General features: G+C 48.8%; 1 protein-coding gene across 1 annotated transcript in view; it reads right to left on the bottom strand.

Moving 5' to 3' along the window:
• Window positions 1-3,506: 3,506 nt before the first annotated feature.
• The window catches only part of LINGO1 (leucine rich repeat and Ig domain containing 1), an 80,335-nt gene continuing 59,110 nt past the window's right edge, over window positions 3,507-24,731 (bottom strand). Inside the window, 2 exon segments of the mRNA XM_048482038.1 lie at window positions 3,507-4,007; window positions 4,010-5,779. Of these exon segments, the coding sequence (XP_048337995.1) occupies window positions 3,921-4,007; window positions 4,010-5,779 (1,857 nt within the window). The 3' untranslated portion in view covers window positions 3,507-3,920.

Here is a 24,731-nt window from a genome sequence, read left to right as displayed (position 1 = left end):
AGCTGGGTGACCTTGGGCTAGTCACAGCTTCTTGGAGCTCTCTCAGCCCCACCCACCTCACAGGGTGTTTGTTGTGAGGGGGGAAGGGCAAGGAGATTGTCAGCCCCTTTGAGTCTCCTGCAGGAGAGAAAGGGGGGATATAAATCCAAACTCTTCTTCTTCTTCTTTCATCTCACCTGCTGTCTGTCCCTTTTACCTGGAGATGCCAGGGTTTGAACTTGGTGCCTTCTGCACACCAAGCAGATGATCCACCATCAAGCCAACCTGGCTCTCATCCTCTCTCAGTTCAGTTTCGGGCATCCACAGCTCTGGCTCCTTTTCCAGATCCTATTGCCCATATCCTAAAGATAAGAGTAGGCCCGAGGCAGTCTTCTGTTGCCTGCCTCTGCATAGCGACCCTTGACTTTCTTGGTGGTCTCCCATCCAAGTACCAACCAAGACTGGCCTTGCTTAGCTACTGAGACCTGAGAAGATCGGGCTATCATAAGAACATAAGAAAGAGCCTTGCTGGATCAGACCAGAGTCCATCTAGTCCAGCACTCTGCTGCTACTCGCAGTGGCCCAACAGATGCCTTTGGGAGCTCACCTGAAGGTGAAAGCAATGGCCTTCTGCTGCTGCTGCTGCTCCCGAGCACCTGGTCTGCTAAAGCCTTTGTAATCTCAGATCGAGGACCAAGATTTGGAGCCATAGATCGACTTCTCCTCCATAAATCTGTCCAAGCCCCTTTTAAAGCTATCCAGGTTAGTGGCCAACACCACATCCTGTGGCAGTATATATCCTGAACCTTCTAGCACAGTGGTTCTCAACCTTCCTAATGCCGTGACCCTTTAACACAGTTTCTCATGTTGTAGTGACCCCCAACCCTAACATTTATCAATTTTACAGATGGAGAACACTGATGCAGAAGAAGAAGAAGAAGAAGAAGAAGAAGAAGAAGAAGAAGAAGAAGAAGAAGAAGAAGAAGAAGAAGAAGAAGAAGAAGAAGAAGAAGAAGAGGAGGAGGAGGAGAAGGAGGAGGAGGAGTTTGGATTTATATCCCCCCTTTCTCTCCTGCAGGAGACTCAAAGGGGCTGACAATCTCCTTGCCCTTCCCCCCTCACAACAAACACCCTGTGAGGTGGGTGGGGCTGAGAGAGCTCCGAAAAGCTGTGACTAGCCCAAGGTCACCCAGCTAGCGTGTGTGGGAGTGTACAGGCTAATCTGAATTCCCCAGACCCCTGTGAATGGGCCGTTCGACCCCCAAAGGGGTCCCGACCCCCAGGTTGAGAACCACTGCTCTAGCAGGCCAGGACAGCGGGTCAAGTTGGAGAAAGTGCTTGGAATAACCCCTGAATCCTTTTCCTGCCCAAACTGCTCTCAACGTTAACTTGGAATTTGATGCCTTTTACGTTCTCCCATAACAACAGATGTTCTCTGAGCCCATCCTTTGATGGCAAGGACACTCCGGCAGGCACCAGATGTCTCTTGGGCCTTTATTTTTCTCCCAGTTTTGTGCTCATTGAATTAAGTTCTTTAATTGCAGTATTAAAAAGGGATAACTGGAAGTCAATTATAAAAGCCCTTGCAAATTGCCAGTGTTAATAGCCAGCCGGAAACAACATGGATCTTGAAACACCTGCCTACAAGTGGGCTGTTTCCATGGCTTTGAGAATCTGCTTGGTTAATTGCCTAGAAAGAGAGAGAGAAAAATAATGCAGGAAAAACTTAGGAGCAGTAGAAGGCTGGAATGTGTTGGTTGTTTTCTTCTTCGTTTAATGGGATGGCCATGAATAGATGATCGGTAGGGCTGGCTTATTCATAGTCACGCAAGAATTCCAGATCGCCCGGCAACACATGGTTTTGTTTTGCTTTGTGCGAAGTCCATTTTTCTCCCACCTGCCCTCCAGCCATCCAACACGGTTCTTTGTTTCCCGTTTTTGCCCTCGCAACAGCCTTGGGAGGCGGGCCACGCTACTCGCACCCTGATTGCCCACTCGATTCATTCGTTTACCTTATTTGTATTCAATCTTTTCTGCCCCGAAGGTTTTATCCCCTTTTCCTCACAACAACTGTGTGAGATAAGAGAGTCTGAGAGTGGTTGACTAGCCCAGGGATCTGCAACCTGCGGCTCTCCAGATGTTCATGGACTACAATTCCCATCAGCCCCTGCCAGCAGGGCCAATTGCTCACCCTGTGCGCTTCCACGGCAGAGAAGGCACTTGAAACTAGTCTGATGCTCTAACCACTGTACCACTCTCTCTCAATGGCTCTTCCTGCACAAGCTCCTGAAAACATTTTGCAAGTTTTCCAAACCACCTGTTTGTCTGCACTCACCCTCTCAACTGTGATTCTCTAAGGGCCGTGTCTGTGTGAAAAGCTATGCGGATAAGGGACCACCACATTTTTGGAAGTTCTGTCCTTTTGAAAATGTGTTGCTGTTTCATCAAAGGCGTGGCCTACAAATGTTTTAGGCAGTTTGTGTGGAAAGGGCCTCGCCTTGTTTACTCAATGTTTTGACTGTCCATGTATTGATATTTCTAGAAGAAGAAGAGGAATTTGGATTTATATCCCCCCTTTCTCTCCTGTAGGAGACTCAAAGGGGCTGACAATCTCCTTGCCCTTCCCCCCTCACAACAAACACCCTGTGAGGTAGGTGGGGCTGAGAGAGCTCCGAAGAACTGTGACTAGCCCAAGGTCACCCAGCTGGCGTGTGTGGGAGTGCACAGGCTAATCTGAATTCCCCAGATCAGCCTCCACAGCTCAAACGGCAGAGCTGGGAATCAAACCCGGTTCCTCCAGATTAGAATGCACCTGCTCTTAACCACTACGCCACTTCTAACATGTTAATATATTGTTACTGTAATTGTGTTTTTGTTAATGCACTGGTTTATTGATATATTGTTATAGGATGGATTGCTATAGGATGGGTTTCATATTAATATGTACTGAGATGTTGTTATAGTGCTGTTGTGGTGGTTATCTTTGAACTGTTCGATTTGATACGGTTCAGTCGCCATCTGTAATTTCGATCCCTATTTTTAGCTTTAATGTATCTCCTTCTTGTTTCATTACTGCTTATTCTATTATAATTGTAGATTGTTTCACCATGTTGTTCGCCGCCCTGAGCCCTTCGGGGATAGGGCGGGGTATAAATTAAAATGGAAATGAAATGAAATAGGCTGGCTATTGTGAGGATTAAAAAAAGGGAGAAATCATGAACGAGACCTTGCGCTCCTTAGAGATTGAATGAGAGACCAATCAAACCAATAAATCCTTCCCACTTGAACCCCACCCCAATAGTAAATTGGATTCGGATTAATCCTTCAAGACTTATGGAGGCTGGGGGGGTCTGCTTACCAACTCATAACCTCCTATGGGGTCCGGTTCCCCTTTCTGCTCGGGACGAGAAACCATTTTCACACAATCAAAACCAAACGGAGGACATATTTTTTTTCCCAAAAAAGCAACCAGAGACAGAAAAGAAAGCGGATCGCTCAAGAAGTCACGATTTTGCATTCCAACTATCTATAGGAAATAGTTCTTTTATTATTTCAAGTTTTCATAAAAATCCATCATTATTGAAACCAAAAGCTACAGAGGAAGTTTGTAACTTTTCCTGTTGTCGATTTGTTGTTTTGGAATTTTTTTTTTAAATTTCCTCTCACCGTCAGGATTGACACCTGGAGTCTTGTCAGAATATGTCCTACAAACACAGGAAGTTCTGGAGACGTCAGCAGAACATTTTCACAAAGAGGACGAGGAGGGAGAAGTGATGCGGGGCAGTGGGGGAACGGAACAGGGGACGGGGCGAAGAGAAGAGAGCTCGGTATGTTTGACACACGGTCTTCTCTTTTCAAATTTTATTTTATTATTTTTTTAAAAAAGAACCCTCTCATCGAGTTTCAACAATTGCTTTTTTTTGTGTGTTGCGGCGTGTGAGTCAGATCATTTTCATGTTGAACTTGCGCGGCGCGTCGGCGGCGGAACTGATGCCCGCGTCGGATTTGCGCGGGACGTATTCGATCTCTCGATATTGTGCTTGGTGTTTCCTTTGCCCCTGCTCCACAGGAAGAGGAGCACCAGGCAGAAGAGGACGACCCCCAGGAAAGAGATGAACCCCATAGTGGTGGCGATGATGAGGGTCTTGATGTCAAAGGGGAAAGGCACGGTGGCGCGCGTGCTGTTAGCGTCACTCTCGTTGGGCTGGTTGGAGATGAAAGCGAAGGTCTTATTGGGCTGGTGGGGCCAGTCTGGGGAGTAACTGCGGACGTGCAAGTGCGCCAACATGGTATCATTGCCACCAGCGTTACTGGCGATGCATAGGTAGGTGCCGTTGTCCTGGATCTGGGCATAGCGCACCTCCAGCGTGCCATCGGGGAAGACGGTCAGCCGCCCGTTGGTTTTGGTAGAGATGAGGTGTTTCCTCGGAGAGAGCCACATAATGGTGGGAGGCGGGTCGCCATCCGCGCGGCAGACGAACTGCACCGTGTGGCCTTCGTCCACAAAGATCTGCTGGGGCTTGCGGTCCCGTATCCGGGACCGGCGGCAGATGAAGTAGTTGGGCAGGAGCGCCTCGGAAAAATCCTTGAACTCTTTCCCCTGGACAAACTCGGGCGTGGCGCAGGTGGGCTGCCGTTTGTTAAAATTCAGCCTCCAGCGCCGTCGGAAAATCCAAAGGAGCCGGCAGTCGCAAGCCAAGGGGTTGTTGTCGATGATGAGTGTTTCTAGGTTCCCGACCGAGTGGAAGGTCGACTCTTCCAAGGTGTTCAGAAGGTTCCCCGAAACGTTCAAGATGCGCAAGTAGTTGAGGCCCCGGAAAGCGTACGGTTCCACCACCGCCAGCTGGCCCCCGACCAGCTGTATCTCCTGCAGCCTGAGTAGGTCGTGAAGCATGGAGCCTTCGATCATGGTGATGGGGTTGTAGGACAGGTTCAGGAACCTGAGATAAACCAGGTGCCTCAAGGAGATATAAGGGACGGAAGTCAGGTTGCAGTGGGTGATGGACAAGGACGTTAAGTTCAGCCCATACAGGCAATTGGACGTCATGGTGTCTAGATACGGCCAGTGAGAGATCTCCAGGACTTTGAGTCTGTACAGCCTCTTAAACGAGTAATCCCTGATGGCGTTGATGTTCAGGTGGCGCAGCTGCAGCACGATGAGGCTGTGCAAATGAGAGAGCGCCTCCGTAGGGATGGTGGTCAAGTTGCATTTCTCCAAGGTCAGTTGTTCCAAGCTATTGAGGCCGTTAAAGGCCCGGTGGGAGATGTAAACCAGGTCGTTGTCCCCGACCTCCAAAGACTTGAGGTTGTACAAGTCCTGGAACATATAATCTAGAAGGATCACAATTTTGTTCTCGCTAATGTCCAACCTGGTCAGATTGCTGAGTCCCGTGAAGACCCCGATGGGGATCAGCTTGAGCCGGTTGCTCCGGAGACCCAGAGTCCTGAGGTTGAAGAGGTTGTTGAAAGCGCCCGGCTCGATGGCGCTGATGATGTTCTCGTTCAGCTCCAGCTCCTCCAAGTGAGGAAAATTGGCAAACTCGTCCGGGTTGAGAGTCTTGATGCGATTCTTGCCCAGGTCCAACAGTTTGGTCTCCGTGGGGATGCCCTCGGGCACCATCAAGAACCGCTTCCGATGGCACAGCACGGAGCGTTCCTGAGCAGAGCAGTCGCAGCGGGGCGGGCAGCCCGTGGCGGAGCCGGAGAGGATGGATCCCAGCATCAAGATGAGAATCGGCTGCCAGCAGGCTAGGATTGGGCTATACATGCTCAACTCGCCCGCCACCATCCTATCTTTCACCTGCAGGGGGCGATATACAAATGAGAGAGAGAGAGAGAATATTAGAAACCAAAGACCTAAAATTCATCTGGTTCTCAAAAACAGGATTAGGCATATCGAGCGTGTAAGGAACTTGCAAAGTCCAGGCCAAAAGTAACATTTGAGTTCTTTATTGATCTGGCATTCTAAGTAAATCACAAGCAATGTGGGAGCTGGCCTCCCAGCGAACAAGCAGCCGCTTTTACAGGTTCCCCTCCCAGTTCCCGCCAAAGTTAGATAAACACATCTGTAGTTCCCATCCGAAAACTACATTGAAACAGTTTCACACAGACACGCAGGAGAAACAGAAGATACAAGAGTTGAAACCTTCAGATACCGAAAACACTCCCCATTTCTGGGCTGCGCGCCAACCTTGGCAGAGGAAAACCTTCCAAGGTTAAACAGCAACCTTACAGAGCGGATGAAGTTGATGGATATACTGAAACACTTTTCTTAGATATTTAAAATGTTGGTTTCATATTTGAACCCGCACATATCCCCACTGCCCGCCCCTCCCGGTTTTGAGACAACAAGGTTGTATAGTGGTGTAGCGTTTAAGAGCAGGTGGACTCTCATCTGGAGAACCAGGTTTGATTCCCCGATCCTCAACATGAGCGGCAGGCTCTTATCTGGTGAACCAGGTTCGTTTCCCCACTCCTACATTCCTGCTGGGTAGCCCTGGGTTAATCACAGTTTTGTTTTCTGAACTCTCTTGACCCCATCGACCTCACAAGGTGTCTGTTGTGGAGCGGGGAAGGGAAAAGGGGTTTTTACGCTGCTTTGAGTCTCTTTACAGGAGAGAAAGGCAGAGTATAAATCCAAACTCTTCCTCCTCTTTCGTCTGCCCCTTCTTTTAATACTTACGAGGGCTCGATAAAGCAGAAGCCTGTTTTAGTAGATGCATGCGTTGTTTTAAAAGAATTTTACCACATAGTACATATGTATAAATTTTGCATTATATGTATATCATGTTGGAAATGGCCCAGAGCCTAGAGGGGAGGGGCGGTATCGAAATCTAATTAAATAAAAATATATAAAACAGTGATGGCGAACCTTTTTCAGACCGAGTGCCCAAATTGCAACCCAAACCCCTCTTATTTATCGCAAAGTGCCGACACGGCAATTTAACCTGAATGCTGTGATTTTAGTTTAGAAAAAATGGTTGGCTCCCTCTTCCTCCGCCCCACTCGCTTGAGCAGGGGCCAGCCTGCTCTAGCCTCCAGCAAGTCTCGCGCACACTGCTCTGTGCCTCTCTAGTATCTCTGCCTCCTCTGCCCCCCCCCTCGGGCCCACCAGCCGAGTCCTCCGTGCTCACCGCGGTGCACGCATGTTGTGCTCAGTGGCCCAGGCCAGCCTAGATGTGTGTTTGTGTGGGGGTAATTTTCCACCCCTACATGAAGAACTCTGTGTGCGTGGGTCCACAGAGAGGGCTCCGAGTGCCACCTCTGGCACCCGTGCCATAGGTTCGCCATCACTGATATAAAATAAATGAAGCTGGAGCCCAATACTGAATTGGCCTACTAAGATCAGCGGGGTCTACTGAATAACGTATCTATTCACACAGAATTTTGTGTCTCTCTGAATGTGCGGCCATTCTGCAAACGGAACGCTTTGTAACGGCAAAGGCTTCAAGTGCAATCGGTTGCAAATGTGGTCGCCAACTCTGAGTTTGGACATTCCTGGAGATTTGGAGGCGGAGCCTGAGGAGGGCGGGGTTTGGAGAGGGGAGGGGCCCAGTGGGGTACAATGCCATTGGAGCCGCCCTCCAAAGCAGCCATTTTCACCGTAGATCAGTTGTAATTTTAGGTAATCTCATAGCAGCACCTTTCTAACCCTAGCTGTGCGTACTCTAATAAACGTGGTGCGCCACAAAAATTAAGCTAGAACAGGGGTCTGCAAACTGCAGTTCCCCAGCTGTCCGTGGACTACAAATCCCATCAGCCCCCGCCGCAGGGGCTGATGGGAATTGTAGTCCATAAACATCTGGAGAGCCGCAGGTTGCAGACCCCTGAGCTAGAAGATCCATCCACGGGAGAATTGTTTCAGAATCCGGCGCATCCCTAATATGGAACGTTTTAAAGCAAAAGGCCCTCAGGTTACAGCAGCTGTCAGACCGTTAACTTCTTGGGTTTTTTTTTTTTTTAAAGGGGAAAAAGATCTACATCCTCTTTTAAGCTCTAAAAACTGCTCATTTCCCCGGAGATGAAGCCTGAATCTGTTTTTAAAAAAGAAAAGAAATACTGTCTTGAGTGCAGAACTCCTACCCAAGTGGAGCAGAATGAGAAATTCTGCACATGCCATCTCAGCCAGAAAGTTCTTTTAGGACCTAAATTAAATCTAAAAAAAAATCCTATCCACGGCTCTTTACACCTCGGGGGACTGACTCCCACTCTCACTAGTTCTGTTTTACAGTTGTGCCTCTGAATTCCCCCCCCCCCCCAATAATTTACACATGCAACATTATTCTTGGCTAGTCATATATATACCTGGGGCTATTTCAATCTTATTGCTAAGTAAATTGTTGCACATTGAAAGCAAGCAAAAGTTGGAACACTGGGGTTTTAGGATATGTCCATATGATCCTAGAATCCTAGAATGGTGGAGTTGGAAGAGACCCCCCAGGGCCATCAAGTCCAACCCCCTGCAATCAGGAACACATAATCAAAGCACTCCTGACAGATGGCCATCCAGCCTCTGTTTGAAAACCTACAAAGAAGGAGACTCCTCCACTCTCCGAGGAAGTGCATCCCACTGTCCATTAGCCCTTACCACCAGGAAGTTTTTCCTGATGTTTAGGTGGAATCTCTTCTCCTTCTCCTTGAACCCATGACTCCTGGTCCTAGTCTCTGGAGCAGCAGAAAACCAGCTTGCTCCCTCACCAACATGACGTCTCTTCAAACATCTAAACATGACTATTATGTCACCTCTTAACGTTGTCTTCACCAAAGCTCCCCCAGCTCCCTAAGTCTCTCCTTGTAGGGCATGGATTCCACACCTTTCACCATTTTGGTCGCCCTCCTCTGGACCCGTTCCAGCTTGTCAATATCCTTCTTGAATTGCGGTGCCCAGAACTGTACACAATATTCCAGGTGAGGTCTAACCAGTGCAGAATAGAGAGGTACAGCAGTGGCATAGGAGGTTAAGAGCTCGTGTATCTAATCTGGAGGAACCGGGCTTGATTCCCCGCTCTGCCGCCTGAGCTGTGGAGGCTTATCTGGGGAATTCAGATTAGCCTGTACACTCCCACACACGCCAGCTGGGTGACCTTGGGCTAATCACAGCTTCTCGGAGCTCTCTCAGCCCCACCTACCTCACAGGGTGTTTGTTGTGAGGGGGGAAGGGCAAGGAGATTGTTAGCCCCTTTGAGTCTCCTACAGGAGAGAAAGGGGGAATATAAATCCAAACTCTTCTTCTTCTTCTACAATCACATCCCTCAGTTACATCCTGGTTTACTTCTTGCAGGGTCTCTTAAGAAATGTGGCCGTTTCAGCAAGAGGTCCTCTCATTTTCTGCACCCCCCACCCCAACTTCAAGACCCCAATCTTTGGCCGAGATCCTGAACGTTAATTGTCTGAATGGTTTAAAAGCAGTTCAAGGCTACAGTTCGACATCTGTGTATGTATTTCATTATTTTTTTTAAAAAAAACCATCTCAACGAGGCACGTCACATCATGCTGATGGTACAAATAACTCACAATTAATTGACAACCACAAGCAATTTCTCAAAGCAGCGAGCAGCTTGAAATTCAAATATTTCAAGCTGCAATTAAAATGGTGTGTAAAAGCCCGCGACCGACAAGTCAACACTAATCAATCAACACAACGCTAATTAATGCCAAACGTCTGTGGAGAACCATAAAAATGTAATCCCCGATCCCTAAAAACGTAGAAGAGTGGATGTCAGGGCAATCACCACGGGAAAGGAAGTCCAGATGGGCCAACACAAAAAAGACTCTGCCTTATGGACATCCAGACCCCTTAAAGATACCCAGATCAAGAAGAGGAAGAAGAGTTTGGATTTATACCCCTCTTACTCTCCTGTAAGGAGACTCAAAGGAGCTTACAATCTCCTTTCCCTTTTCCCCCACCCCCAACAAACACCCTGTGAGGCTGAGGGAGCTCTGAAAAACTGTGACTAGCCCAAGATCACCCAGCTGGCATGTGTTGGAGTGCACAAGCTAATCTGGTTCCCCAGGTAAGCCTCCACAGCTCAAGTGGAAGAAGGGGGAATCAAACCCGGTTCCCCAGATTAGAGTCCACCTGCTCTCGGCCACAACACCACGCTGGCTCTCATTAAGCGAGAACGCCGACTTTGGGGCTCAGCTGGGCCGCTGCGTCCTCTAGCTCTGCTACCAAAAAAAAAGCCTGTCGATTTGAGACGCAAATGAGCAGAGATTCCCTGCCAATGGACAGGCCCGTCTCTGAGATACACAGGAGCAGCAGTGGCATAGGAGGTTAAGAGCTCGTGTATCTAATCTGGAGGAACCGGGTTGGATTCCCAACTCTGCCGCCTGAGCTGTGGAGGCTTATCTGGGGAATTTGGATTAGCCTGTGCACTCCCACACACGTCAGCTGGGTGACCTTGGGCTAGTCACAGCTTCTCGGAGCTCTCTCAGCCCCACCCACCTCACAGGGTGTTTGTTGTGAGGGGGGAAGGGCAAGGAGATTGTAAGCCCCTTTGAGTCTCCTGCAGGAGAGAAAGGGGGGGATATAAATCCAAACTCTTCTTCTTCTTCTTCTCTTCTTCTTATTTGAGGAACGTTACAGCTGCATCAAGGCAGCCATTCCTGGCCCTGTGATAAGCAACCCCATCATCTTGCCAGTGGGAGACAAAAGCTTCACGTCACGTGACTTCTGGCGCCTCTATTTTTTATGTGGCTCAAGCTGTTCCCAAGAATTGAATGGCGCTGCCGTCGTGTGTTCAACGGACTCTGCTCATCCCCCCCACGCGCTGTGTTTATCTTTGCTGTTATGTTCAAGCTCTGGCTAAACGGTTTTACGGCCACCGCCACGGAATATATTCCCCACATCACTTTCAACGGCTGGGGTTTATGTCTGTCATTACATAGATACGGGCCCGTGCGTTACTTCCTCCCTGCCCCGCCTGTGCCGTTTACCGCTTTTCTGCAGGCGCCGCGCATTTACCTTCATTGCTTCCGTTTAGATCCTGTCTTCTCCGAGACCTACAGCTGCTGCTTAACTTCCCTTCCCTCCCTCCCTCCAAAATTATTCCCAACATTTGTTGTTGTTGTGAAGTGGCCGGGACGAAAAGCAACTGTAAAGTTGTCAGCATCTTCACCCCTTCCGGAGCTGGAGGATCTCGGGAATCAAGACTGATTCCTTCGCCAGGTGTTTTGGAGAGCACAAGCTAATCTGGTTCCCCAGGTAAGCCTCCACAGCTCAAGTGGCAGAGCGGGGAATCAGATTCCCCAGATTAGAGTGCACCTAAAGAAGAAGAAGAAGAGTTTTGGATTTATATCCCCCCTTTCTCTCCCGCAGGAGGCTCAAAGGGGCTTACAATCTCCTTGCCCTTCCCCCCTCACAACAAACACCCTGTGAGGTAGGTGGGGCTGAGAGAGCTCCGAGAAGCTGTGACTAGCCCAAGGTCACCCAGCTGGCATGTGTGGGAGTGCACAGGCTAATCTGAATTCCCCAGATGAGCCTCCACAGCTCAGGCGGCAGAACGGGGAATCAAACCCGGTTCCTCCAGATTAGATGCACGAGCTCTTAAGCTCCTACGCCACTGAGGAAAGAAACAAGCAGGTTTGGTTTGCGCACGTCAGCTGTGTTACCTGTGATCTTCCCTCTGAACCAGGGGTCTTCAAACTATGGCCCTCCAGATATTCAGAGACTACAATTCCCATGAGCCCTACCACTTGGCCATGCTGGCAGGGGCTCATGGGAATTGTAGTTCCTGAACATCTGGAGAGCCGCAGGTTCCCTACCCCTGGTTTATACTATCCCTTCATTCTCATTCATGTATCTACCACACCTGAGAGGGCAGGTGAAATCGACACACAAAGTTGTCCTTCCGAGACAGGGCTGGAGACATTATCTTCTTTGCGGTCAGTGCTGGTGAACCTAGGTGAGCAAGTCCTCATCTCAAATTCCAGTCCAGACCACCGCCAAGCTGTTGAGCATCCGACTGTTTCCCTGTCTGTCATAGAATCATGGAGTTGGAAGAGACCCCCAAGGGCTATCAAGTCCAATCCACCTGCCATGCTGGAACACACAATCAAATCGCTTCTGACATATGTTCCTCCAGCCTCTGTTTAAAAAGCTCCAAAGAAGGAGACTCCACCACCCTCAGGTAGTGCATTCCACTGTCCAACAGCCCTGACTGTCAGGAAGTTTTTTTTCCTGATGTTTAGGTGGAATCTCTTTTCCTGCACCTTGAACCTATTATGTCTCGTCCTAGTCTCTGGAGCAGCAGAAAACAAGCTCGCTCCCTCACCAACACGACGCCTGTTCTGAGCTGGTGTCATAGCATATTTAAGAGACAACACATGGCCGAGGAGTATGTCTGCGTGTGTGAAAGTGACATCCTATAGCCATGGTGGCGAACCTATGGCACTCCAGATGTTCATGGACTACGATCCCATCATCCCCTGCCAGCATGGCCAATTGACCATGCTGGCAGGCCGATGTGAATTGTTAACAGTCCCATAACATCTGGAGTGTAAAAGGTTCGCCACCACTATTATCTACTAATAACATGGTGGCGGTCTATGGCACTCCAGATGTTCATGGACTACGATCCCATCATCCCCTGCCAGCATGGCCAATTGGCAGGGTCTGATGGGAATTGTAGTCCATGAACATCTGGAGGACCATAGGTTTGCCACCACTGTCCTATAGTATAGTGTGTGTCATCAAGTTACAACCTATAGTGACCCAAGAGGGGTTTCATGGCAAGAGATTAATAGAGGTGGTTCACCATTGCTTGCCTTTACGTAGCAACCGTGGACTTCCTTGGTGGCCTCCCATCCAAGTACTAACCAGGGCTAGTCCTGCTTGACTTCTGAGATCTGATGAGATCAAACTAGCCTGGGCTAACCAGGTGAGAGAGAGAGAGAGAGAGAGAGAGAGAGAGAGAGAGAGAGAGAGAGAGAGAGAGAGAGAGAGAGAGAGAGAGAGTGTGTGTGTAGATATGGGTAAACTGTCCATAACAAGGGAAAGATAGATCTATTTTCCAAGCATAGCAATTTTATTTATGGGGTGCTGTGTGGTTTCTGGGCTGTATGGCCGTGTTCTAGCAGCATTCTCTCCTGACGTTTCGCCTGCATCTGTGGCTGGCATCTTCAGAGGATCTGATGCAGGCGAAACGTCAGGAGAGAATGCTGCTAGAACACGGCCATACAGCCCGGAAACCACACAGCACCCCAGTGATTCCGGCCGTGAAAACCTTCGACAATACAATTTTATTTATTTTTTGGGGGGTGATATGACTGCGAGTTCTTACAGCTCTGTTTAGGCAGTGCCGTATCGATCTGCTTTCGGCGCGTAGCCTTGAGCCATTGGCTCAGTGGTGCAGAAATCCCGATAAAATAAATAAAACTTCTAAATGCTTTGCAAATTTGCTCTTCTAGGGGTTTTTTTTTTTGCCCTGCCATAGATTTACCCAGTTTACACAAAAGTGATATTTGAGGAAGACTGGTTTTTTTTTATTTTTGACAAGAAGAAGAAGAAGAAGAAGAAGAAGAAGAAGAAGAAGAAGAAGAAGAAGAAGAAGAAGAAGAAGAAGAAGAAGAAGAAGAAGAAGAAGAAGAAGAAGAAGAAGAGGAGGAGGAGGAGGAGGAGGAGGAGGAGGAGGAGGAGTTTGGATTTATGTCCCCCCCTTTCTCTCCTGTAAGGAGACTCAAAGGAGCTTACAAACTCCTTTCCCTTCCCCTCCTCCCGACAACAAAACACTGTGAGCTGAGAGAGCTCCAAAAAACCAGCTGGCATGTATTGGAGTGCACAAGCTAATCTGGTTCCCCAGATAAGCCTCCACAGCTCGAGTGGCACAGCGGGGAATCAAACCCGGTCCCCCAGATTAGAATGCACCTGCTCTTAACCACCACACCCCGCTGGCTCAATAAGTTGTATTAACGAGGAGAAGCACTCAAACTCGATGGACACCGACACGAACGCACATACTCTAAGGAGGGTTGCCAAGTCCTGGTTTGGAAACTCCTGGAAATTTGGGGTGGGGGCCGAAGGAGGGTGGGGTTCAGGGAAAGGAAAAGTGTCACAAGGTACAAAACCCTCCAAAGCAGCCATTTCCCCCAGGGGAATGGATCTGTATCACCGGAGGATCCGTAGCAACCGTGTGAATTATCTGTGTGTGTCCCTAGAGACGACGGGCGTTTTATGTTCAGAACCTCTGCCTACACAGATCAACCCCCGTTATTTGTTAAGCAGAGACCCACTGAGAATCCCCGGGGGGAAGGCAACACAAGCTCTCAAAACATCCTTATAATCCTCAGGTGCTGAGGAGGTGATATCTCGCCGGCGTTAATCCTCTCGAGCAACATATGGGGTGCCTCAACCTCTCACCCATATGGCATTCCAAAGGAGCTACGAGGTGTGCGTGGGGGGGAAGGCTGTCTCAGTTTAGCACCTTCTGTTCTTGCGATATCCACCAGGGAGGGACTTTTATCTTCCAGATGAAATGCCGCTACTGCGTACGTGTTTAATTAAACTGCACACAGAGGGGGAAAACAAGCAAAAACACCATTTTGGGGGTGGGAAAAGCGCCTTTTTGGAACTAGTGAAAAAAACCCCAATTCCATGTCAATAAAGGTCTGGGTGATAATGAATGAAATGTGTACAGTGGGTTACCATCTGCCCTCTTATGTTGTGGTGGAAACCGTTGTGTTCGTTCGGAGGGGTCACGGCTGGCCAAAGCGCGGCTCTCCTTCTGCTCGGCCTGATCTCGGCTAATCCCCTTTGGAGCGCGCCGCTTTGCCGAGAAAGACGTTTCGGGAGAGAAAGAGAAAACATCGCTTGCCGAGCAAAATGCGATCTAAGGGGTCTAATTAATCCGAGATTGAAGAGGCATGGTTTCAAAAGAACAGCCTGTCTTGTTTGGAGGCGTCCGGGGGCGGAAGATTTCAGGAGCAGGCGTGCGGTTAAAACCTGGGCTTCCGACAGATCTCAGGCAAAGGAATCACTGAGCAGGTTGCAAATTTTACTCAACTTCGGCCTCGCATATGGCAAGGCCTGCATCTGCAGTTGATTCATCCAGAATTTGCCAACAGAGGAGAATCTGAACTTCAGATCAATACGGCCGGGCCTCGTACGGGTTATAAAACACACATGGAGATACTAGAGGGAGGGAGCATTGGATATGGTGTGTACTTTGTTTAAATATAGGGTTGGCTGGCTTTCTTGCTGGCCTGCAAGGATTCCACAGACGAGCACTTAAACCGCAGTTTGGAATCGGGGTTGGTTAAGCAAGAAACTGGGGATGGTTTCTTACTGCGCCTGATTTGGGTCTTACAACCAATGTTAGCACCGGAGGGGGTGGAGGGGATTATAGCTTTATTGCCATCTGCTTTTAACACTTACTCAATGGTTTTGGCGTTACTGTAGTACCGTTTTAATGTTTGTATGTGGTCTTTTAGATTTTATAATGTTTTAATGACCGTGATTTTGTGTGGTGGCCCGACCTGAGCCCCCTGGGGATAGGGCGAGATGGAAATAAAATCAATCAATCAATCAATCAATCAATCAATCAATCAATCAATCAATCAATCAATCAATCAATCAATCAATCAATCAATCAATCAATCAATCAAATAATTTTGGCACTGTGGGGGAGGACAGGACGATGCGCAGAAACCCCACGGCTTTCACCCAAAACCTTTCTTCTGCTAACACGACGCTCTTTTCCCGAGGACTTAGATGGAGCTCCCCCGCCAATTTGAGAAATTTTGTTAATTTTGAAATTTCCTCAACGTTCCTTATAAGTTTCCCCTTTGAATGAAATTTTGGCAGCTGCAAAAATGAGAGCCCATGAAAGGGCGTGTCGATCGAGGCCCCGGCATTTAGGGTGCCAACCTCCAGGTTGGGGTCTGGAGCTCTCTTGGAATTAGAACTCGTTTCCAAATTAGAGGTCAGTTCTTCAGGAGGAAATGGAGGCTTCAGACGGTGGACTATATGGCATAGGGTTGCCAAGCAACCAGTAGGAGTGGGGGATGTGTGGCTGCTAGTGCAATGAAATCACTTCGGGGAACAACCTGGAAGTGACAATGGGTAGCTCTAGGAATCACTGGAAACTCTGTTGTTTTTTCCATAGAGTTTTCAGTGGTTCCTAGAGCTACTGCCATCCCTCCCAGATTGTACTTGAAGTGTCACCATCATGTCTATGATGCGACCAGTTTTTAAAGTTTATTTTAATTGATAATTTTTAATTTATCTCCTGCCGTTGCCAACAGGAATTTGGCCAAGGGGGTTCTCTATCCCTTCTGGGGGCTTGACAGACCCCGTGAGCTGCCTCATTAAACTCTACCTTCAAATCTCCAAGGATTTTCCAAGATGGTATTCACAACCCTGCTCCCTTTGCATGGGGTGTGTGTCTGTAATGAAATGGCCTTATAACCCCTCCCTGCTCCCAGTGTGGTATCGTGGTTAAGAGCTGGTGGATTCTAATCTGGAGAGCCGGGTTTGATTCCCTACTTATCTGGTGAACCAGGTGTGTTTCTGCTCTCCTACATTCCTGCTGGGTGACCTTGGGCCAGTCACAGTTCTCTCAGAACTCTCTCAGCCCCACCTGCCTCACCAGGTGCCTGTTGTGAGGAGAGGAAGGGAAAGGAGCTTGTAAGCCACCTTGAGTCTCCTTCCAGGAGAGAAAGGTGGGGTATAAATCCAAACTCTTCTTCTTCTGCCGAACAATAGCTTTTGTCTCGCTCTTTTCCTGGCAATGGAGAGCAATTTCCTTCTCTTTTTCCACTCGCCCTGCTCCGTTCCCCTCTCTGTTTCTCAAAGCTCAACCTAGCTGCGCTCTCGCCGCCTCTCTTGACCTGACGTCCTGCACCCCAAACACTTTATTATTTGCGAGGCTCTCTGATGATCAGTTCGGCGTCATTAATACATTTGAATATATTTATTCTCAGAAAGCCCCAGGAAGGAAGGGAAGTGCCACTATCCCCATTTTCTTTTATTACACTATGCTTCATTTATCTAGAGATGCTCGTAAGCAGTGTCTCAAAACATTTGGATAATGAGATGTTTGGATAAACGGGAGTGCTGTTTACAGAGATCTGTGTTCGGGGGGAAAATGGCTCGGTTTGCAAACGCAGGCATGTTTCTCAAAGCAGCGGCAGCTGTGGCGGTCAACTTGAGCTTGGGTTGTAACAAAAAAAAAATCACCAAATGGGCCTCCGTATTGAAAAGGAAAAATTTTTTTTGTAGAAAATTAGCATGTCAGCGTGAAGCTTGAAATTCTTCTCAACAGTTTTCTAAATGCAGGGATTTTAAAAAATCTAAGGTGGCACATTCAACTTCATGAGCACCACGTGCAGCCAGACACAGAATAACAACAACAACAACAACAACAACAACAACAACAACAACAACAACAACAACAACAACAACAACAACAACAACAACAACAACAACAGAAGAGTTTGGATTTTTATCCCCCCTTTCTCTCCTGTAGGAGACTCAAAGGGGCTTACAATCTCCTTGCCCTTCCCCCCTCACAACAAACACCCTGTGAGGTGGGTGGGGCTGAGAGAGCTCCAAAGAACTGTGACTAGCCCAAGGTCACCCAGCTGGCATGTGTGGGAGTGCACAGGCTAATCTGAATTCCCCAGATAAGCCTCCACAGCTCAGGCGGCGGAGCGGGGAATCAAACCCGGTTCCTCCAGATTAGATACATGAGCTCTTAACCTCCTATGCCACTGCTGCTCCTGTTGTTGTTGTTGTTGTTGTTGATGATGATGATGATGATGATGATGATGATGATGATGATGATGATGATGATGATGATGATGATGATGATGATGATGATGATGATGATGATGATAATAATAATAATAATTTGTATTGTCGAATATAATACAGTACACTGAAGATGCCAGCCACAGATGCAGGCGAAACGTCAGGAGAAAATGTTACTGGAACATGGCCACACAACCCGGAACCCACATCACCCTAATAATAATTTGGCTTATATACCACTGTCGCCATGAATGGGCTCAGAGCAGTGAACAACCGTAAATGTACAGTTAAAGCAAAGCTTTAAACAATTGCTTCCGAAATAGTAATCAACCAGCAGCAAAACCAGAGCAAAACGAAACACCCAACAAGAAGCTCCACAAATAAGCAAAAAGCGGAAAACGGAAAAAGACTTTTTAAAGGCGGTTGGCGAGGTGTTGTTGCTAGTGGGCTGAACTAGGATCTGGGAGACGGGCAGCCCTATTCATGAGCCAGGCGCTAACCCTGGTTCTTTCCCCTCCCTGGCATGCCAGCGACGCAGTAACCAGTGCTGCATTCCAGTGCTGGTTAGCGGCAGGCTAACGGGATCACCCCTCCACCAGGGTAAGTGCCCCAGGGAGGGCAAATCCACCGACCTGTCTGGCGCCACTCCCAGAGCGGAGTCGCCTCCCTTCTTTGGATGGAACTGACCAGTTCGAACTCTGTTCTGCCTTGGAAGCCTGCATGGTGACCTTTACCCAATTGAGGTCAGTCCCAGCCAAAGGGGGGGGGGGCGAAATATAACGTTTACATTTTTGTATTGCTTCTATATTATTGTATTCTGTTACGTTGATATGTGTAAGCCGTCTCGAGTCCCTTGGGAGATCGGCGACCAGGGCCAGGGCCAGTGGTGGGATTCAAATAATTTAACAACCGGTTCTGAAAGGACTCAGTGGTGGAAGTACAACCGGTTCTCCAAACTAGACAAAAAAAATAGCTACCGGTTCTGCCGAATTGGTGCGAATAGGCTGAATCCCACCACTGGCTCAGGGCCTTTTCGGTCCTGGCCCCACCTGGTGGAATGAGCTCCCGAGCGAGATCAGGGCCCTGCGAAATGTGAATTATTTCCGCAGGGTCTGCAAAATGGAGCTCTTCCGCTGGCCGTTTTCTAGAGCTCCTGCCTGTGAGCTCCCAAAGGCACCTGGTGGGCCACTGCGAGTAGCAGAGCGCTGGACTAGATGGACTCTGGTCTGATCCAGCAGGCTCTTCCTTATGTTCTTAAGGCCCTTGCTTTCACCTCCTGCCTGTGAGCTCCCAAAGGCACCTGGTGGGCCACTGCGAGTAGCAGAGGGCTGGACTAGATGGACTCTGGTCTGATCCAGCAGGCTCTTTCTTATGTTCTTATGTTCTTAGAGGCCAGCCGGGTTGACATATATTATCACTCCCAGGGGATTGTGGGGTTTGAGTCGCCATCTTGTGTATCAATGTTGGACTGTTATATTTTAAATAGCTATTGGTTATTTTACCCATATTGTCTTTTAGATTGTTGTCTAGCTGCCCTTAGCTTTCCAGGGATGGACAAATTTTAAAACAAAATTTAAAAAATAAAAATAAACTATAAATAAATAAATTATGTACATTGTCAACTGAACCGGCCTCACAGAGCTGATGTGAGGATAAAATGCAGGACATTGGGACCGACCTTGAGTCCCCGTTGGGGAGAAAGGCGGCGTATAAATGAAGTAAATGAATAAGTAAAAACCGCTTGGAATCCAGACCCCAGTGCAATTCTCCCACTGTTACGTACAGTTGCCAACTCCAACTTGGGAAATAACAGGAGGTTTTCGAGGGTGGAGTCTGGGGAGGGCGGGGTTTGGGGAAGGGAGTGGCCTCAGCCATTGAGTCCGCCCTCTAATGCTTCCATTTTCTCAAGAGAAACTGAGCTATCAATTGCTTTCACCTCCTGCATGTGAGCTCCCAAAGGCACCTGGTGGGCCACTGCAAGTAGCAGAGTGCTGGACTAGATGGACTCTGGTCTGATCCAGCAGGCTCTTTCTTATGTTCTTATTGTAATAGTAGGACATCTCCCGATGCCACCTGCATACTGGCTACCATCCCATTAGAAGAAGAAGAAGAAGAAGAAGAAGAAGAAGAAGAAGAAGAAGAAGAAGAAGAAGAAGAAGAAGAAGAAGAAGAAGAAGAAGAAGAAGAAGAATGAAGAAGAAGAAGAAGAAGAAGAAGAAGAAGAAGAAGAAGAAGAAGAAGAAGAGGAGGAGGAGGAGGAGGAGGAGGAGGAGGAGGAGGAGTTTGGATTTATATCCTACCTCTCTGTCCTGTAAGGAGACTCAAGGTGGCTTACAAGCTCATTTCCCTTCCTCTCCCAACAACAGACACCTTGTGAGGCAGGTGGGGCTGAGAGAGCTCTGAAGAACTGTGACTAGCCCAAAGTCACCCAGCAGGAAGGTAGGAGTGTGAAACACATCTGGTTCACCGGATAAGCCTCTGCCGCTCAGGTGGAGGAGTGGGGAATCAAACCCGGTTCTCCAGATTAAAATCCACCTGCTCTTAACCACTACACCACGCTGGCTCACGGAGGACATGCCTATCCTTGCTGGGAAGATGAGTCCCTTGGAGATCTTGAGGGAGCGCCCCCCCCCTTCCCAGCTTTTCCAGATTTTCTGACAGGACAGAACGTTGTGTTCCTAAAAAAGGTGCCGTGTTCAGCAGACGCACCTTGCACAGTTGAGGGACGCTCTCAGCAAAGGTCCCGTACCAGGTAAAAAATCTGCAGAAATGAGAGGAAGGTATATGGGGGGGGGGAGGGGGAATCTAAAGGAAAAGGCACCGTTGTGCCTTTAAGAGACTATTTTTGGGTGGTGAAGCCAGTGTAGCGAACTGAGGGTTGTTCACCTGCCAATTTGCGAAAAAAGTTTGCTCCGTTTTCTTGCGGCTTTAAAACCCTTTGTTCTCTAAATAAACTGAGCATGATGTTTCTTGTGTGACAGTCATAAATAACAGATCATGGGAAATGTGGTGGCTGTTAATTATGCATGAAACATGCCGAAGTCTATGCTTCCTCCCGCCCTGCGAGCGGTGGACTACTGAAAACTGTCTTTGGAGCTGGTGATGCCTGTTTGGGGCAAGGGGATGAGAATGAGCGAATGGGGGAGTTCTAGGGTTCCCAGACCCTCACCGGAGGCAGGGGGCCCCCCACTCGAAAGCCCCTCCATCTAGCGCTGTTCAGTCAGCTGGAAGAGGGAATTAGCAGCTGCAAACAGGCCAAGATCTATGCCCGTGGTGGGAAACCTTTGGCACTCCAGATGTTATGGACTACAATTCCCATGGACTACAATTCCCATGTTATGGACTACAATTCCCATCAGCCCCTGCCAGCATGGCCAATTGGTCATGCTGGCAGGGGCAGATCGGAATTGTAGTCCATAACATCTGGAGTGCCAAAGGTTCGCCACCACTGATCTATGCCAATGGCAACGCGTCGACGTCACTTTGTCTGCATAGCAGTCCTAGACTTCTTCGATGGTCTCCCATCCAAGTATTAACCAGGACCAAGTCTGCTTGTCTTCTGATGTCTTATGAAGACAAGCTGGACTGGGCTATCCAGGACAGGTCAGAAGAAGCCATCTGCATAGCTAGGGGATGACAGGTCAGTTCAATTATCTTTGCTGTCTTCTGCAATTCCTAGCCATACGCCCCTCTCTGCTCCCCGCCATCTTTTCCCCTTGTTGTGAAGTCAACCATGGGCTTTCTTCAATTTGTTAAGAACATAAGAACATAAGAACTAGCCTGCTGGATTGAACCAGAGTCCATCTAGTCCAGCACTCTGCTGCTCGCAGTGGCCCACCAGGTGCCTTTGGGAGCTCACGTGCAGGATGTGAAAGCAATGGCCTTCTGCTGCTGCTGCTCCCGAGCACCTGGTCTGCTAAGGCATTTGCAATCTGAGATCAAGGATGATCAAGATTGGTAGCCATAGATCGACTTCTCCTCCATAATGTTGGGCCCAATCCACTAACAGTGGATGTTTCCCCTGGAACAAGGAGCTTCCCTGAATGCAGGTGACGATCTTCTAGTGGAAGAACCTCTTGGATCTGTGGAAGCCTCCTTGTGACAAAGGAAAAGGGAACAGATCTGTGGGACCCAGTTTATTTCTTTGGATCTTAGGGCTGGGTTTTCCCATTTTCTATCAATGGGAAGGCATTTCTGCCAACCCTGAGACGTTGCTTCTAACTGTGGGTCTTGGTGGAGACAGAGTAGATCACTCAGGGGCGTAGCTAGGGGAAATTGAGCCTGGTGCAAAATCTGAGTTTTGCTCCCCCCGCCCCGATCATTTGTATTTTTTTGTATTTTTTAGTGTTTTTTCAGTTTTTGGCCTGCAGGGGGAACAGTTTTTAGAATAGCACCATCAAAATTTCAGGGTATCTTTAGAAGACTATCCTGATGATAACACCCAGGTTTTGTGAAGTTTGGTTCAGGGGGTCCAAAGTTATGGACTCTCAAAGGTGTAGCCTCATCTCCTATTAGCTCCCATTGGAAACAATGGGGTACCCCCCTTTTGGAGTCCATAACTTTGGACCCCCTGAACCAAACCTCACCTAACTTGGGTGGTATCATCAGGAGAGACCCCCAAAAACTCCTTGAAATTTTGGTGCTGCTAGCTGAAAAACTGCACCCCCTGCAGGCCAAAAACTGAAAAACACTAAAACACACAAAAAACAAATCTGATTTTTTGCTCCCCCCCCCCCAGGCGCACGCCCCATGAAATGCACACCCCCTGATCCCTTTGTAGCTCCACCACTGACATCACTCTAAGAGCTTTCTCAGCCTCACCTACTGCACAAGGTGTCTGTTGTGGGGAGAGGAAGGGAAAGGCAGGATCGGATCGAGGGGGGATTGCACCTGGGGCAGGCATGCGCCCTGCAACCCTGCCACGCCCACACCACACCCCCGCACCGGTGTGCACCCGGTGTATCACGCACGCCCCCATGCTCCCTTGGCACTATGCCACTGGAAAAAGACATTTGTGTGTCCCTCTAAGTCTCCTTGCAGCAGAGAAAGGAGGGGGTATGAATCCAAACTCTTCTTCATCACCCAAACCGGCACACGACATCTTTTCCAAGATGCTCAGAATTTGACGCGAAGCAGCAAGAGAACTGGGGTCGTTCAGCCTTTGTCCCCATATTTCCGAAGACAACCCAGATCCAAACCGAGCCCACCAATTTGATCTTCAGCTCAGGAGGACACACTTATTGGGCCAATTCGAACGACATCATTCAGGCAATTATCACCTGTGTAGGGACATATCCGGGGAACCGGCTGTCAAAGCCGACATCCAAAGCACAGTTTTGCACTAGCTGGATTTGACATTGCGCCTAGGACAGAAGTGGCCGAGAAGAGCCTTTCATAACCTCCAGGGAAGCACGGAGGGGCCAGGTCCTCAGCGGGTGTAAATCGACACAACTTCCCTCGGATTCAGGGGCGCTTTGAGCCTCCACCAGCTCCTTTTCTGGCCCGGTGCAAAAATAACAGGCGAGAGAAGGAGGAAATCAATCCCTTAAGAAAGTTGTAAATGGACTTGGAGATAAAAGCAGGGACGAAGCTGCCAAAAGGCAGCGCGGCGGCATAGGGGGGGGACAGACCGGTGAGCAACACTGAGGGGGGGGGGGGGCGCGGTGAAACTGACATCATTGCGGATTCCAGCGGGGACAGGAAGAAGAAGAGTTTGGATTTATATCCCCCCTTTCTCTCCTGCAGAAGACTCAAAGGGGCTGACAATCTCCTTGCCCTTCCCCCCTCACAACGAACACCCTGTGAGGTAGGTGGGGCTGAGAGAGCTCCGAGAAGCTGTGACTAGCCCAAGGTCACCCAGCTGGCGTGTGTGGGAGTGCACAGGCTAATCTGGATTCCCCAGATAAGCCTGCACAGCTCAAGCGGCAGAGCGCAGAGAATCAAACCCAGTTCCTCCAGATTAGATACACGAGCTCTTAAGCTCCTACGCCACAAAGAGATTTTCAAGGGGGAGGGTCAAGGCACCATCCAAGATCAAAAGACCTTAGGCTTCAACGGCCTTTGAAGCCTAAAGCTCTCTTTAGGACGGCACCGTGGGTGTCGTTTTTCCCCATACTCGAGTGTAATGTTGTGGGAGGCGCCATCAACTCGCAACCAGAAGAGATGGTTGTAAGGATCTGTTACTCCGGTCATCAACGAGACTCAAGAAGATCTCAAGAGCTTTCTTGGAACCGTGTCAGCCCAAGGTCCAGATAGCCAAAACTGGAGTTTGGCTCTCTGGCCCCTGGTATATACCTGTTAAGATACAATAAGGTTCAACCCAAAATCTCCCCCAACCCTCACATTCCCACAATATCAGCATGTGAAAGGGTAGTGGGAACAGAGACGCTGTTTAGGACAGACAGTTCATTCCCTCAGGAAGGCAGCTAAGGATGAACGGTTAAGCTCTATTGACTATGTATTGTTGAAGGCTTTCACGTCCGGAATCACTGGGGTGCTGTGTGGTTTCCGGGCTGTATGGCCATGTTCTAGCGGCATTCTCTCCTGACGTTTCACCTGCATCTGTGGCTGGCATCTTCAGAGGATCTGCTAGTAGGAAAGCAAGTGGAGTATATGTACCTGTTGGAGTGTCCACGGTAGGGAAAGAACCATTGTCTGTTAACAAGTAAAGGTTGCAATTAGCAAGCTAGATTTACACGTGTTGAGTGGAATCCACCCATTAGCATGTGAGTCACAATGAAGACAGCAAGGTCACTAGGTGAGGGCATCTGAATAGAAGTAGCCTGGCCTTTGTTCCCTTTGGTTGTTTACACGTCTATAGTCAGTGGTGGAGGGACCTTATATCTAGATAGCCAGGATTGTTACAATTCCCATCAGCCCCAATTGGCCATGCTGGATAGGGCTGATGGGAATTGTAGTCCATAACATCTGGAGTGCCAAAGGTTTGCCACCACTGGCCTATAGTCATCCTGTGCTTGGGTAGAGCTGATTTCCTACTATCAGATCC

This window comes from Sphaerodactylus townsendi, linkage group LG17, assembly GCF_021028975.2.
Source record: "Sphaerodactylus townsendi isolate TG3544 linkage group LG17, MPM_Stown_v2.3, whole genome shotgun sequence".
NCBI classification, from domain to species: domain Eukaryota; kingdom Metazoa; phylum Chordata; class Lepidosauria; order Squamata; family Sphaerodactylidae; genus Sphaerodactylus; species Sphaerodactylus townsendi.
The sequence above is the reverse complement of the archived record's forward strand: the minus strand, read 5'-3'. Positions and strand labels throughout refer to the sequence as shown.